The sequence below is a fragment of the Bos indicus genome, chromosome 1 (genome assembly GCF_029378745.1).
Source record: "Bos indicus isolate NIAB-ARS_2022 breed Sahiwal x Tharparkar chromosome 1, NIAB-ARS_B.indTharparkar_mat_pri_1.0, whole genome shotgun sequence".
Lineage (NCBI taxonomy): Eukaryota > Metazoa > Chordata > Mammalia > Artiodactyla > Bovidae > Bos > Bos indicus.
Genome location: NC_091760.1, coordinates 45688810 through 45703871, shown reverse-complemented (window position 1 = coordinate 45703871; position 15062 = coordinate 45688810). Strand labels below are relative to the sequence as shown.

General features: G+C 42.0%; 1 protein-coding gene across 2 annotated transcripts in view; it reads right to left on the bottom strand.

The window, feature by feature from the left end:
- The window catches only part of TMEM45A (transmembrane protein 45A), a 113075-nt gene extending 99509 nt beyond the window's left edge, over positions 1-13566 (bottom strand). The window contains exon 1 of one of the 2 annotated variants that reach the window (XM_019970460.2): positions 13245-13566. Coding sequence is in view for 1 of the 2 variants with exons in the window: in XM_070787110.1 (XP_070643211.1) it covers positions 5324-5354 (31 nt within the window). In the remaining variant the exon portion in view is untranslated. Of the gene's footprint in view, positions 1-5323; positions 5512-13244 lie in introns of those variants that run through there. The other variant, XM_070787110.1, reaches the window with a different exon arrangement.
- Between the last annotated feature and the right edge of the window lie 1496 nt (positions 13567-15062).

The following is a 15062-nucleotide window of genomic DNA, read 5'->3' as shown; positions in this document are numbered from 1 at the left end:
AGAAGACATACAGATGGCTAAAAAACATATGAAAAGATGCTCAACATCACTTATTATTAGAGAAATGCAAATCAAAACTACAATGAGATATCACCTCCTACTGGTCAGAATGACTATCATCAAAAAATCCACAAACAGTAAATGCTGGAGGGAGTGCAGAGAAAAGGAAACCTTCTTGCACTATTGGTGGGAATGTAAATTGATTACAGCTACTATGGAAGACAGTATGGAGATTCCTCAAAAAACTGGGAGTAGAACTACCATATGATCCAATAATTCCATTATTAGAATACTGGAGTGGGTTGCCATTTCCTCCTCCAGGGGATCTTTCCAACCAAGGGATCCAACCTGTGTCTCCAGCAGATCCTGCATTGCAGGCAGATTCTTTACCACTGAGCCACCTGGGAAGCCCTAGGCATATACCCTGAGAAAACCAAAATTGAAAAAGGCACATGTACTCCAGTGTTCATTGCAGATCTATATACAATAGTTAGGACATGGGACATATCTGAGTCAGTTCTAATGAGGTGGATGAACCTAAAGCCTATTATACAGAGGGAAGTAAGTCATAAAGAGAAAAACAAATATTATATATTAAAGCATATATATGGAATCTAGAAAGATGGTAGCAAAGAACCTATTTGCAGGGCAGCAATGGAGATGCAGACATAGAGAAGAGACTTATGAACACAGGTGGAGGGTAGAGAGGAAGGGGAAGGTGAGAGGAATGGACAGAGTAACATGGAAGCATGTACACTACCATATGTGAAATAGCTATCTGATGGGAATTTGCTGTATGACTCAGGGAACTCAAACTGGGGCTTTGTAATAACCTAGAGGGGTGGAAAGGGGTCGGAGGTGCGAGGGAGGTTCAAGAGGAAGCGGACATATGTATACCTATGGCTGATTCATCTTGATATACAGCAGAGGCCAACACAATGTTGTGAAGCAACTATCCTTCAATTAAAAATAAATAAATTTATTTTTTTTAAATCTTGAAGAAGGACTTCTAAAGTGGCATGAAAATTTGATTTCCAATCCCCAAAATAATATACACAGAAAACAGGAGGGGAAGAATCCCAACTTAGCCTCTACTGAATCCTGTGCAGTTTCTGGGTAAATGAGGTCCTGGAGAAAGCTGCCAACAGAAGGACAATTATGGGTTTTGGCAGAAGAGCATGAGAGTAGAGGGCAGAGACAAAAGTGGGAGATGGAAGCAGGACTGAGACTGAAGCAACTCAAAGGCTCCTGCCTGCTTCAAGGGTTTCCCATTATCAAGCAGATTCTCATCTCAGGGAAAAATAAACTCCCATCTGAGAGGCAATCAGAATGTAACTGCTTATCAGGGCACAGTACTTTGACCCACTCACTCTACCCTTTCTTACTCATCATCATTCAAGCAGAAATAAACAAAAATAAGCCAAAAGCAGAAAGAGTAAGGATCTAAAAGAAGCTGAAGAGATTAAGAAGAGGTGGCAAGAATACACAGAAGAATTGTACAAAAAAATGTCTTTATGACCCGGATAACCATGATGGTGTAGTCACTCACCTAGGGCCGGATATCCTGGACTGTGAAGTCAAGAGGGCCTTAGGAAGAACTGTTACTAAGAAAGCTAGTAGAGGTGACTGAATTCCAGCTGAGTTATTTCAAATCCTAAAAGGATGCTGTTAAAGTGCTGCACTCAATATGTCAACAAATTTGGAAAACTCAGAAATGGCCACAGGACTGTAAAATGTCAGTTTTATTCCAACCCCAAAGAAGGGCAATGCCAAAGAAAGCTCAAATACCATACAATTGTGCTCATTTCACATGCTATCAAGGTTATGCTCAAAATCCTTCAAGCCAAGCTTCAGCAGTATCTGAACTGAGAGCTTCCAGATATACAAGCAGGGTTTCAAAGAGGCAGAGGAATTAGATATCAAACTGCCAACATTCACTGGATCATGCAAAAAGCAAGGGAATTCCAGAAAAACATCTACTTCTGCTTCACTGACTACACCAAAGCCTTTGACTGTGTGGACAACAACAAACTGAAGAAAATTCTTCAAGAGATAGGAGTAAAAGACCTCCTTTCCTGTCTCCTGGAGAATACTATATGCAGGTCAAGAAGCAACAGTTGGATCTAGACATGGAACAACAGACAGGTTCAAAACTGGGAAAGGAGTATGTTGAGGCTGTATATTGTCACCCTGCATGTTTAACTTAAACCCAGAGTACATCATGTGAAATGCTGAGCTGGATAAATCACAAGCTGGAATCAGGATTGCTGGGAGAAATATCAACAATCTCAAAGATGCAGATGATATCAGCCTAATGGCAGAAAGTGAAGAGGAATTAAAGAGCCCCTTGATGAGAGTGAAAGAGGACAGTGAAAAAGCTGGCTTCAAACTCAACATTAGAAAAACTAAGTAGCTTCTAATGTGAAAGGTTACATATTATGCAAATTAAGAACAACAGAGCACTCCCATTTGTGTGGCTTTCCTGGGCATCTTTCCTTCAAGCAAGGCTTTAGAAATTCAGATCACATTCCTGTTGGAGGCCATCTTCAACGCATGGACTCTATGTTCACCATAGAGGCAAAAGAGAGGTGGTAGAGAAGGCTTAACTGGTTTAAACCAATCAGATGGCCCTATCTATACACAAGACAAATAGAAAATACAGTTGTGTGATCTGAAAGAAAAAAACTAAGATCATGGCATCTGGTCCCATCACTTCATGGCAAATAGAAGGGGGGAAAGTGAAAGCACTGGCAGATTTTCTTTTCTTGGTTTCCAAAATCATCACTGATGGTGACTGCAGCCATGCAATTAAAAGGCACTTGCTCCTTGGAAGGAAAGTTATAACAAAACTAGACATCATATTAAAAAGCAGAGACATCACTTTGCTGACAAAGGTCCTTACAGTCAAATTAATGATTTTTCTTTAGTCATGAATGGATGTTGGTCCATAAAGAAGGCTGAGCACCGAAGAATTGATGCTTTCAAATTGCAGTGCTGGAGAAGACTCTTGGGAGTCCCATTGACTGCAAGGAGATCAAACCAGTAAAATCTAAAGAAAATCAACCCTGAATATTCATTGGAAGGTCTGATGCTGAAGCTGAAGCTCCAATATGTCACCCACCTGATGTGAAGAGTTGACTCGTTGGAAAAGACTGTGATGCTGGGAAAGACTTAAGGCAGGAGAAGGGGGACCACAGAGGATGAGATGGTAAGATAGCATCACCAACTCAATGGACATGAACCAAACTCAGTGGACAGCAAACTCCAGGACATAGTGGAGGACAGAGGAGCCTGGTGTGTTGCAGTCGGTGGAGTCACAAAGAGTCTGAACAACAACAATAACAATATGCCAAAAAACAAAACCAGTTACACCTACCACAATTAACAACTGTGAGACTGTATCAAGTTCTTCTGTGCATTTCTCTCCAGAAACCACAATCTTTGTCCTTGAGTACATCTTGCAAACAGGCTGAAGGTCCCAGACATGTGCAGGAAGACAGGAAATGGTCCTAAGCTCATCAAGTGAAGACAGAAAGCCTCACCCACGCTCTCCTCGTCTCTCTCACTGGAAAACACCAGAGAGAAACGGATCCTCCTCCGATCAATGCTGATTGAAAGGAAATGAAAGTGATAGACTTTTTCCATCCGCCATCTAACGCTGCAGCTGCTGTTATTATTATCATTAAATACTGCAAGTAAACTGTTTCTGCCACAAGAACCATCATAGAGATCATGAGAATACTGACTAGTATGCATCCCTGTATTCCTGCTGTAGTAACCCAACCCAGAGTCCAGCCAACACTGGGAATAAAAGTAAGGTTTTAGAAGACTTCTGATCGGCCTCCTTTTCAGGTGAAAACGTGATCTTAAGACCTCTGTTTTAAAAGACAAACTGACTTCCAATTTTTTCTAAGACTGACCCTTTAGCCCCAATCCTTCAAAGAAAGGAACATTTTCATCAGATGATAGTAGTAATGTCTTGTCATTATCTTCAAGTAAGAGCTTTCTTACTTTTTTACAAATTGATCTGGGACACAACGTTTTAAGAAACATACACTTTTCCACCATCCAAGAGACTTATAAGTAGAAAAGTCACCTATCTGCTCAGGCAGAATGGGAAAGGATGGCAAGGTGCTTGGCACCAGCCAAACTAAAGAACACTTGTTTCTTCAAGTAGCAAAGCATTAAAGAAGAGATACCCAGAAGACAGGGTGTCAGACCGAACTTCTAGGCAGCAATGAATCAGCAAAACACACTTGGTGCTTGGTGACCAAATTAAAAATTACCTAATCTCAGAGCAGAAGAGACAGCCCAGGCTCAAAGTCTGGAGGTCCGTTATGGACCCGTAGAGCATTAAGCTCATGCATGACCCCAGAGTAATCTCACTAACCCAACCTCAAACTGCAAGTAGCAAAGTCAAGGTCTGACTCTTCAGCTTCAGTTCTAACACAACACTGGTACACTGCTGTTGAATTTCAGAGGCTGAAATTCACCCTGGCTGAACTCACCCCTTATACCTGTCAGCAGATCTTGGACTCCCTGGTTTGGCCCTTACTGCTCTCTATGGCATTTGATTCCAAGTCACCCATCAGCCTTAGAGAATTAGCCCCATTTCACCATCCATTGCTCCCAGCTCCAATGCTTGGGGCAGATACATGATGTACTGACTGAGCTTACCTTCCCATAAGCCAGGAGTTGGAGTTACCAAACACAGGAAACATATTTAAAAAACAATAATGGACATGAAAGAGGAACTGTTATCTCAGAAGCCAAGATAAATATTAACGCAGACCATGGTTTAGCAGAGTAGGGCATGTTATGTACAAAATGTTACACTGATGGACTTAACTGTTTGACTGCATAATGGTACAAAAATGTGTGTGGAAATACACTTCTAGGTCAGTCAAGGACAGTGTGTTTCATTTTAAACACAATTGCTTTACTATTTTGGGGTGCCAGACATTGTGAATTTTGTCTTTTGGGGCACTGGATATTTTTTCATATTTCTAAATATTCTTGAGGTCTGTTCTGGGATGAGTAGGTGACCTGGGAGCAGTCTGATCCTCTCAGGTATCACTTTTTGATGATCTGTTAGGCATGTCGGGAGCAGTGATCAGTTTAAGGCTAAGTATTCCCCGTTACTGAGGCCAGACCTTCCTGACTGTTCTGTCCAATACTCGTGAATTATAAGTCTTCTAATCTGGTTGGAGGGAACAAGCAATATTCCCAGACTTCTGTGACTGCAGGGAACTGCTCTCCACCCTCTCCCTCATCTTTGCACCCCTCCCACCACCCTCCAGACTCCTGTAGTTGACTCACTTACTCTTATGAACACGTGAGGGGCCTTCCCGCATGTTTCCAGTGACCCCTCTCTGTGCAGGTCTCTTGGTTCTGGAACTCAGTCCTGTGAACTCTGGACACCTTGGTTTCCTGGGCTCTCAGCACCACCTCCTCAACTCAAGGAGTATGAGTTCCACCTGGGGCTCAGCCTGGACTGTCTCCCAGGGATCAGCTGGAGCAGTTGGAGTGTTCACGTCTTTGTAATTTCCTGGATATCACTGCCCTCCCATTGCCTGATGACCAGTGTTTCAAAACCCATATATTACTTCATATATTTTATCTGATATTTTTTATTATTTCAGGATAAGAATAAATCTGGCCCTGTTACTCTATCTTGGGCAAAACCAGAAATTCTTTCAAATTCAGTCAACTTAGCACTCAACACCAATATTATTACACAGAAAAGATACCACTTTAACCTGAGTTTTTCAAAATGAGGATCTTGAGCCACTGACCCAAGAATCTCCTAGAAAGATTGATAAAAGACACATTCCTACTTCACATCCTCAGACTACTGAATATATATATATATATATATATATATATATTTTTTTTGGCCACTAAAGGGATTCCCAAGCAGCTCAGTGATAAAGAATCTGCCTGCAAATGCAGAAGATGCAATGCAAGAGACATAGGTTCGATCCTTGGGTTGGGGAGATCCCCTGGAGTAGGAAATGGCAACCCATTCCAACATCCTTGCCTGGAAAATTCCATAGACAGAGGAGCCTGGTGGGCTATAGTCCATGGGGTCACAAAGAGTTGGACATGACTGAGCATCAGCAGGCACACACACACCAAAAAAATTGAGAATTGTTTTCATTACCATGCCAGTTCATTAACAAAAAACAATAAAATCCTCTTCTAAAAGTTGGAAATCATTAAAATAGGTAATGGGTTTAAAAGGCAAGGAGAATACTGGAAGTCCAGTCTGAAATGATGTTGACCCTCCAATACCTCTTCCAGCTATATAAGCATACTTTGTATAACCCATGTCTCTCCATGGCCACATGAGAAATTTTGGAGCCGCTGCTTTCTCATTCACTGCAACAGTAGTGCTCCATTTGGAAATTGGAAAACAACAGTGATATGGGGAAAGACTCATGACTCTCTCCACACACACAGCCTCTGGATGGTAAGCACCCAGGCCAAAGCCAAAGCTTTTTCCCAGAAGATGTGTTTCTTCTCAACTCACTGAGTAACTGTCATGCTCTCCACCAATGAATTCTCATCAAAAATATCAACAATCACACTATCAATCTTTTATTTTCTAATCTCAAGAGCAATTGGAATATCCCCTGTACCATCCTGACTCACACCAGCCCCATTTCCAGGGAAGGAAACAAACAGCCTAAAAGGCTTGTATAAGGTGTAAATACAATCTGGACATCATGAGGCCAAGTTTATCAGAGGAGAAGTAGGTTGCATTATTCGAGCAGTGTGTGTGTTAGTCACTCAGTCATGTCCAACTCTTTGAGACCCCACAGACTGTAGCCTGCCAGACTCCTCTGTCCATGGAATTCTCCAGGCAAAAATACTAGAGTGGGTTGCCATTCCCTTCTCCAAGGGATCTTCCCAATTCAAGGATCGAACCTTCGTCTCCTAAATTGCAGGCAGATTCTTTACCATCTGAGCTACCAGGGAAGCCCTATTTGAGCAGAGTTGCTCACAGATCTTCTCTGGGACTTGGTATTGGCCATCTCACTCATTTCAAAACTAATGGCAAAGTTATTGCTACTGGAGAACATGAGAGAAGCACCAGTCCAAGCCTGAGCTTGTAGATGAAAGAACAAAACAAGTATCTCACACCTCAAATCATCACGTGGCCTCTACCTGAACCTACTTTTTTATCCCAAGTCTGACTACATTTCATTAGCATTGGGAAAGGAGGGGACAAGGTGGAGATGGGTGGATAAAGGCAGAGACAGATTACCTTTCAGGCCATGGTGAATATCAAAAAGTGGCAACCACAACAGGTGCTTCACTCCTGAGGATAATATTACACATGGCATAAAGCATTCAGACACTGCAAGGAGGTTATCCTGTGCTTAAATCCTGATTTCATCACTGTGTGACCTTGGAAGAGTTACTTAACCTCTCTGGGCCTCAGTTATCTCATCTCTAAAATAATAATAGCCTCTACACCATAAGGCATCCATGACGGTACAACGAGAAGAACCCTGAGAAGAGCTGACACCTAATAAACTGTCACTCACTTAGCCATTAGTTGTTTGTGCATCTTTCTGTGAAGAAAGAGCTTTAAAGTATGATCACGGTCACATAACCTCTCTCCTCCATAAAACACAATACAGTTCACGAAGCCCCATTACATACAGGACTTCATGAATCCTCTCTTAGAAGTAGAGGGAGAAAGGCCTGCTTTTCTGATGAGGAAAAGGAGGCTTAGTGTCTGTATGGGGTTTTCCCACTTGCCCCAGGAGGATGATCTCATTCATCCTCATTGATTCATTCTTCTGCTCCCCGCAGTGGAAACAACAGAGGAAAAGTCACACAAGCAACAAGGAAAAAACCAGATTACCCTGCTCTCCCACAGTCTGTCTTCATGCCCTCGGTGTACACAAACTGAGGGCAGAGCAAGAGGAGGAGAAGCGACACCAGAGATGGAGACGCTGGGCTGTCAGTTCTCCTTGCTGCTGGCTTAAAGGTAAGAGCTTCTAGGTCCCTGACCCCAGTACCCCCCATTCTTTCTCAACAAAACCTTCTCTCTCCTCCTTATTACTCCCTCTTCCTCAGGCCTTTGTCCTCAAGGTTCAGCTACCACATGATTTTGGTGCGAGCATTTTTCACGATTTTTCCTTCTGCATTATTTTTTAATGTTATTAAATTTTCATTATTTATTTAATACACAGTGTCCCTAAATCTGTCCTAAATGTGCTTCTTACTACATGCCTCTCTCTATGCTGGTTTTTCCCCTCTTCCTGTAACAGCTGTTGACAATCATTAGTCTGAATTATTTCTGGCTTATAGAGAGAGGAAGCGAGATTCAAATAACTGGAGAACAACTCTCTGATCTAAAGGAAGACTTTATATTTGAGTCTTCAAATATAAAGGACACATCAAAAGAAAACAAGCTGTTAATTTTTTTTAAGTCTATACCTAGACATATCAAAGTGAAATTCAGAACTTTATACTTTGTTCATTTAAAGTGTGAGGATAGTAATTTAATACAGGGCTACCTGGAAATGAGGGATGTCATTTGAATTTTATGTAAGTAGTTGCTATTTAGTTGCTATGTCATGTCCTACTCTTTTGGGACCCCATGAATTATAGCCCATCAGGCTTCTCTGTCCATGAGATTTTGAAGCAATACTGGAATGGGTTGCCATTTCCTTCTCTGGGGGATCTTCCCCACTCAGGGATTGAACCCACATCTCCTGTGGCTTCTGCATTGGCAGGCGGATTCTTTACCACTGAGCCACAAGGGAAGCCCTCATGGGGTTAAAGCCTCAAACCTAAAAATACCTTCACTAAATATCTAGAATAATGTTTGACTAAGTGTCTGGATACTGTAGCCTGGACAAATTGACACAAAAAATTAACTTTGCAGATGGAAATAACCCAAATGTCCATCAACATTTGTTTTGGATAAACAAAATGTGATATATATGTACAAAGAAAAATTATTAAGCTTTAAAAAGAAATCAAATTATGACACTATGATCTGGGTGAACTTTGAAGACATATGCTAAGTGAAATAATCCAGTCATAAAAAGACAAATATTCTATAGTTTCACTTATATGAGATACCTAGAGTAGTCAGATGCATTAGAAAGAATGTAGAATGGTTGCTGCCAGAGGCTGAGAGGACAGGGGAAGGTAATAGAGAGTTAAGGTTTAATGAGGACAGAGTTTCATTTTGATGAAAAAGTTCTGGAGATGCACAGTGGTGATGATTGCACAAAAATGTGAATGTACTTGACGTCACTGAACTATACACTTAGAAATGGTTACAAAGCCAAATTTTATGTTATGCTTTTTACCACAGTAAAAAATGAACTGCTTACATGTATAGGCTTTAGTATGACGCAGACATCATGCTAAATGTTTTCTACTGATTTTCTCATTTAGTGGCTTTGATATCCCCACTTTATAGGTAATAAAACCTCCATGACAAAGTGACTTACACTAGTAAGAAGTAGGTATCAAGTTGAAACCTTCAGTCTGACTCCAAAGTCTCACTGACTGAGCACAGTGTGCTAGACTGAAAAGAGTGACTACATTAAGTTAATAAGATAAAAAGAAAACTAAACTGTTTTTCAAGAAATATTTTAAAGTTGATTCACTATATTAAAAAATTTAAGATTGAATTCCCAAAATTCAAATCCAGACTGGGTATGACTAATAACAGGACCCCTCAAATAGTCCTACGTTGACCTTCACCACGTGAAGTTCTTATCCCAAAACCACAGTGTCTCTAGAAATAAGAAAAACAAACAAACAAACAAACAAGGATTCACAAGTAACAGGAATAGAAAGTGTACCTGGCATCTGCCCCATTCTTCCACAAGCCTTCAGACATTTCATTGTTTCTCTGTATTTTCAAATAAAACTACTGTGGTTCTATTTATATTTTTAAATTATATTCATGTTTAGATCTACACCCATGAGTAGACTCTTGGAGAAGGACTGGAAGGATACAGACCAAACTACTAACAAAATTACATCTGGAAAAACTAGTAGAAAGGGAAGAAGGCAGTAAATAAAGGGGAAATCATTACTTTTGATGCTTGTATACTCTGTTTCAGCTTTTTAAAGGCAACAATGAGTCACCTGGTATTACTGAAAGTCTACGGTAAGCCCAAGGTCTATAGTAGTTCTGTTCAATCAAGATGAAAAGACATATATGATATTATACATGTTTCAACTGAGTCGCCAGTCCAGGTTTGATGCATGATACTGGATGCTTGGGGCTGGTGCACTGGGACGACCCAGAGGGATGGTACGGGGAGGGAGGAGGGAGGAGGGTTCAGGATGGGGAACATGTGTATACCTGTGGCGGATTCATATTGATATATGGCAAAACCAATACAATACTGTAAAGTTAAAAATAAAATAAAATAAATTTTTAAATAAAAAAAAAAGAAAATACAGATGATTATTTGTAATGAGCTCCATCTAAAAAACAAGTAAAACATCTCCAGATGAGATGGCTGAATGGCATCTGCTGTAGTTCATGGGGTAGCAGAGTTGGACACAACTTAGCAACTGAACAACAACAAAACATGACCGGTCTGCACATGCAACACATCCGTATACAAGACTCATGTTGATATTCTGGCCACTCCTGGGAAACTGTACCAACTCCACTCCTCCAAATGGTCCCCCCACCTCCAGTGATCCTCCTTCCATGGACTTCCTGACTACTGTTGTTATAAACAAAAAAAGCTGCTTTGATGTATTATATCCAAGGCAGCACAGACTAGTGGTTAAGGCTTGGGCTCTAGGGGGTGCAAGAAGAATAAAAGAATCATCCAAGGGAAGAGGGGCCTTAGAGATCTTTTAACAGTTGATGGCACAGAGACGGCCATAATGGCTCAGTCTTGCCCAAGGTCACACAGGCGGTCCACAGCAGCATCAGGACCAGACCTGGGTTTCCTCTGACACAGCTCAGTACTTCTCAAGGAAGAGACAGCAGAGATCTCCAAACTGACTCTCCACTGAGGTGAATACTACAGGTCTTATCTTCTTCAACAATTGTACATCATAAGGTTATAAATATTAAGGTTATAAATATTACCATGTGAATGTTCGACTCTCTTAGCAACATGAAAAAGGGCTTTCCAGCACACACTGTGTGTGTAGGGAGTTGGGGACGAGTGCAACAATCACAACCATGTCAAAGACTTTAGAGTGTAGCCTGCATCTGAAATGCAGCCTAATAGTCCAGGATGCCAAACCACTTCAGCAGAGCTCCAAGACAGCCACCACAAGAGTGATTCCAAGAGTGGGACCCAGACTCACTGGGCAGTCCTTCAAGGCCCTGAAGGGGGTGGGTTGGAGGTCACTGAAGCAGTGGAACAGATGGGGAGGGTATGCTGGGCAAGGGGTAGAAACTGGACTCCAGAGATGGATCATTCCAGAGACACCTCCAACTATGCAACTGCTGCCAGTTCAGCTTGCCACTTCCTACCAATCTTACCTCCCAAGCCTCTCCTTCCCCACAGGCTCTCCCCACCACTCTCTCCTACCTCCCCCTTCCCCCACTTTTCATCTTTCCATCTACTGACTTCTCATGAATTATCCCTATCACAACCCAGGGTCCTGATGATACAGTCACACTTTCTAGCCTCAATGCTTTTGTCCATGCTTTCCCTTCCTCCTAGAATGCCTGCCACCTTCTGTTTTAGGATCCCTTTCCCCTCAACCAAAGCTGTTTGTCAAAATCTTTCCCAGAAATGCCAACCCTTCTATAAAACCATCCTATAAGTTCTCTTTCCCAGAACTTTCTAGATCTTTCTAAGGTGCTTGATAAATTCTACCTCACTTTCCTCTCCAGACTCTCTCTCCCTTACAGCTATACACAAGGCCCCATTAACAACTGGTCTGCACTCAGTAAACCCTAGGTGGTAGTGTAGAGGTCAGAATGGTGGCTGGGAAAACAAGTGCAGCAGGGGAAGCTGAGAAGGGAGCCGGTGATAGGTAGTATTATCTCCATATACAGAGGATGGAACTGAGGTAAGATGGGCTGAGTAACTTGCTCAAGATTAAACAGGAGGGTTTTGAATTGAACCAGACCAGCTGGCTCTTTATACTGATCCCTGCAACACTGTTTCTTCTAAACCTCCAGCCCTGAAAACCACTTCAACTCTTCCACTCACAGTGTGCAATGCTTTTCTGAATCAAAAACACACTTTCAATTAAGGCACCTACTGCTTTCTAAGTCAGAAATTAAAGATCAATTCTGGCCACAATAGTAAATAATATCTGATAAAGCCTCAAATCTAAAACATTGCTTAAACAGAGACAATTATAGATGTCTAAGATGGAATGAGCCTCAGGCCATTCACCTAGCTCAATATTTGCCAACATTTCCATTTCTAAATCCTGAAATAAATATCAGAATTATGTGGAAGCACAACGATCTAACAACCACTGTGAATATTATTTTGATGTAATTATGGGATTAATACAGAACAGTGATGTTATTTACTGATGTACATAGGGATGTACATAGTGGTCTGTACATAGTGGTCATAATATAACATTATTGATGTACATAGTGGATATACATTATTGATGTACATAGTGGTACATAGTGTGATTAATATATAACATTATTGGTGTACATAGTGGATGTACAGCATTTCTAAACAAACATGTTTAATGTGTTTTTTAATGATCAAGGAAGAATTTGTGCCTACCACTATGAGCAGGAGAATACAGAAAAGACATTGAGCTTCATTCACATGTAACTGAAACAGTAACTACCTATAACAATTCAGGATTTAAATAATTTAATATTAAACATCTTATTATAGAAAGTAAAAGTTTCGTTAGTTGTGAATAACCCAGATAACTTTTCAATCCTCTACCAAAATAGAGTGTTGGGGATGGATAAAAATACCGGTTCTACAAATGTATACACTGTTCTCACTGAAAGAAAACAGAAAAATAAAGTTATCCATAGTTCAACTTTGAAGTTAGAAGAGGCTTTTAATAGGAAAGCAGTTAAATTTCGGTTCCCAGGAAATTTTTAAAAATAGCATACAGATGACCCCAAAACTAAAGTGTTACCAAAGAAGTAAAGGAAACGAAGTCTGTTCAGTTTGTGGCAGCAAGCGGTATTCTCTCCCTGATAAAGAGAGGGCTAGTGAGAATAGGAAAAAGAGGCAAGATAGAGATCATAGAGCGATAAACAGGATATCCAATACGTATCCAAAACTTACCCAAATCGGTCTTACTCAATACTACTTTTCCACTTTGCCAGTTTTAAATGAGACAGCGGCTGGGCTTTCGTTGTTGCTGTTTCTGTCCTTTGGATCCCAGAGCCCCAAGAACGTTTAACAAGTAGGATGGGATCTGGCCCCCTCTCGCATTAGAGGAGAAAAGTTTAAACTTGGATTCTAGGTTGCTTCATTGGGAAAATGAATAATAATAAGTGCCTGCAAGGAGAGAACGTGGGAGACGTGCTCAGCTGACGTCGGCCCGAGAAGGGGCAGCACAGTTCCCCAGCGCAGCTGTCCAGATGTGTCTCATCTGATTCCCCCGCGGGGCATGAGTCTAGGCGGCCGCCGCTAGCAGAAGCTCCAGCTGATTGGTCTCCGGGGCTCCTCGCTTGCCGCCTATTGGCGGGTCAGCCCGCCACTCCCGCGGGCCTCAAGCCCCGCCCCCCGCCCCCCGGGCTCGCTCGCTGCATCCTTGGGAAGAACCTGGAAGTGGAGCGCGGGTGCTGATGTGGCACTCGGCGGCCACTGCGGGCCCGGGAGGGGCCGGGGCCGAGAGGGGTCTTCCGCACCAGGGCTAGTCCCGGCCCTGCTTCCTTTTACTTCCACCCTTTCAGGTGGTTAGGCTGGTTTCTTTAAACAGTGTGATTTCAACCCGTTCTTGGGATGAAATTTATAGGCACGCCCCGCTCTGACTTAAATCCCCAACATTTCCGAGTGGAAGGGACTGGGGCTCCGAAATGCCCACGCCCCCAAAGGGCCTCAAACCACGTCTCAGAACTTCACTCTCCCCTCTTGATCCAGGGAGCAAAAAATGAAATTCAAGAGCCTTTTTCATGGGGACAGTATTCTTTTGTTGGAGGAAAAAAACTTAATGAACCCTTCACTGAAGTCCTCATTAACTAGAGAAGTTGTTCTTTCTGCAGAAAAGCCCAGGGTTGATTATGGGAGAGATTTGGAAGACTTGGTTAGTTTCAGCTGGGTGATGGTAGTTGTAGGAAAATGAAAAACGTTGTTTTGTGAGAATGTAAACAGGACAGCAAAACGATGCTTTGATCCTGGGGAAACTGTTGAAAGATTGATTAGTTGGGGGGAGTGTCTGCAAACCAGTCACCTTTACAATTTGAGGATGTTGACAGCAATGTGACCTCATTGAAACATTAAGATGGCAAAAGCTACATTCATTGGGCCACACGCCATGAACTGTGCCAGGTCTTCACTAAATTGCTTTACCTGCATTATCATGTTTAATTCTTACAGCCACCCTATGAAGTAGACATTAAAATTATCTCCACTTTCAGATGAGGCTACCAAGACAGAGACCAGGCAGTCTATCATAGCACACCACCAAGTTTTCCAGTATGTGTTCACATCATGCGTACATAAATTTTCATGCCATTTGCCAGGAGTAGTTGGGTCAGAGTTTATTATTATGAGTGCCTCTGCCTTCTGATGTCCAAAGCTTTCACTCTGTAGATGATGTATTCTTGGTTGGTCTATTTGTTACCTATTGCTATTTAACAGATTACCACAAATTTGGTAGCTTGAAACACCACACATTTACTCTTGCAGTTTTTAAAGGTCAGAAGTTGAGGCATGGCTTAACTGGGATTCTCTGCTCAGCATCTCACAAGGCTGCCCTCACAGTGTCTGTCAGGATACATCCTCATCTGGAGGCTCAAGGAGGGAAGAATCTGCTTCCAGGCTCTCTTGGGTTGTTGCAGGCTTCATTTCTTTGTGGCTTTAGCTCTGCATCCCCTGCTTCTTTCTAGATGTCAGCTAGCAGCTGCCCTTGCCTCCTAGAGACTAGCCTCGATCTCC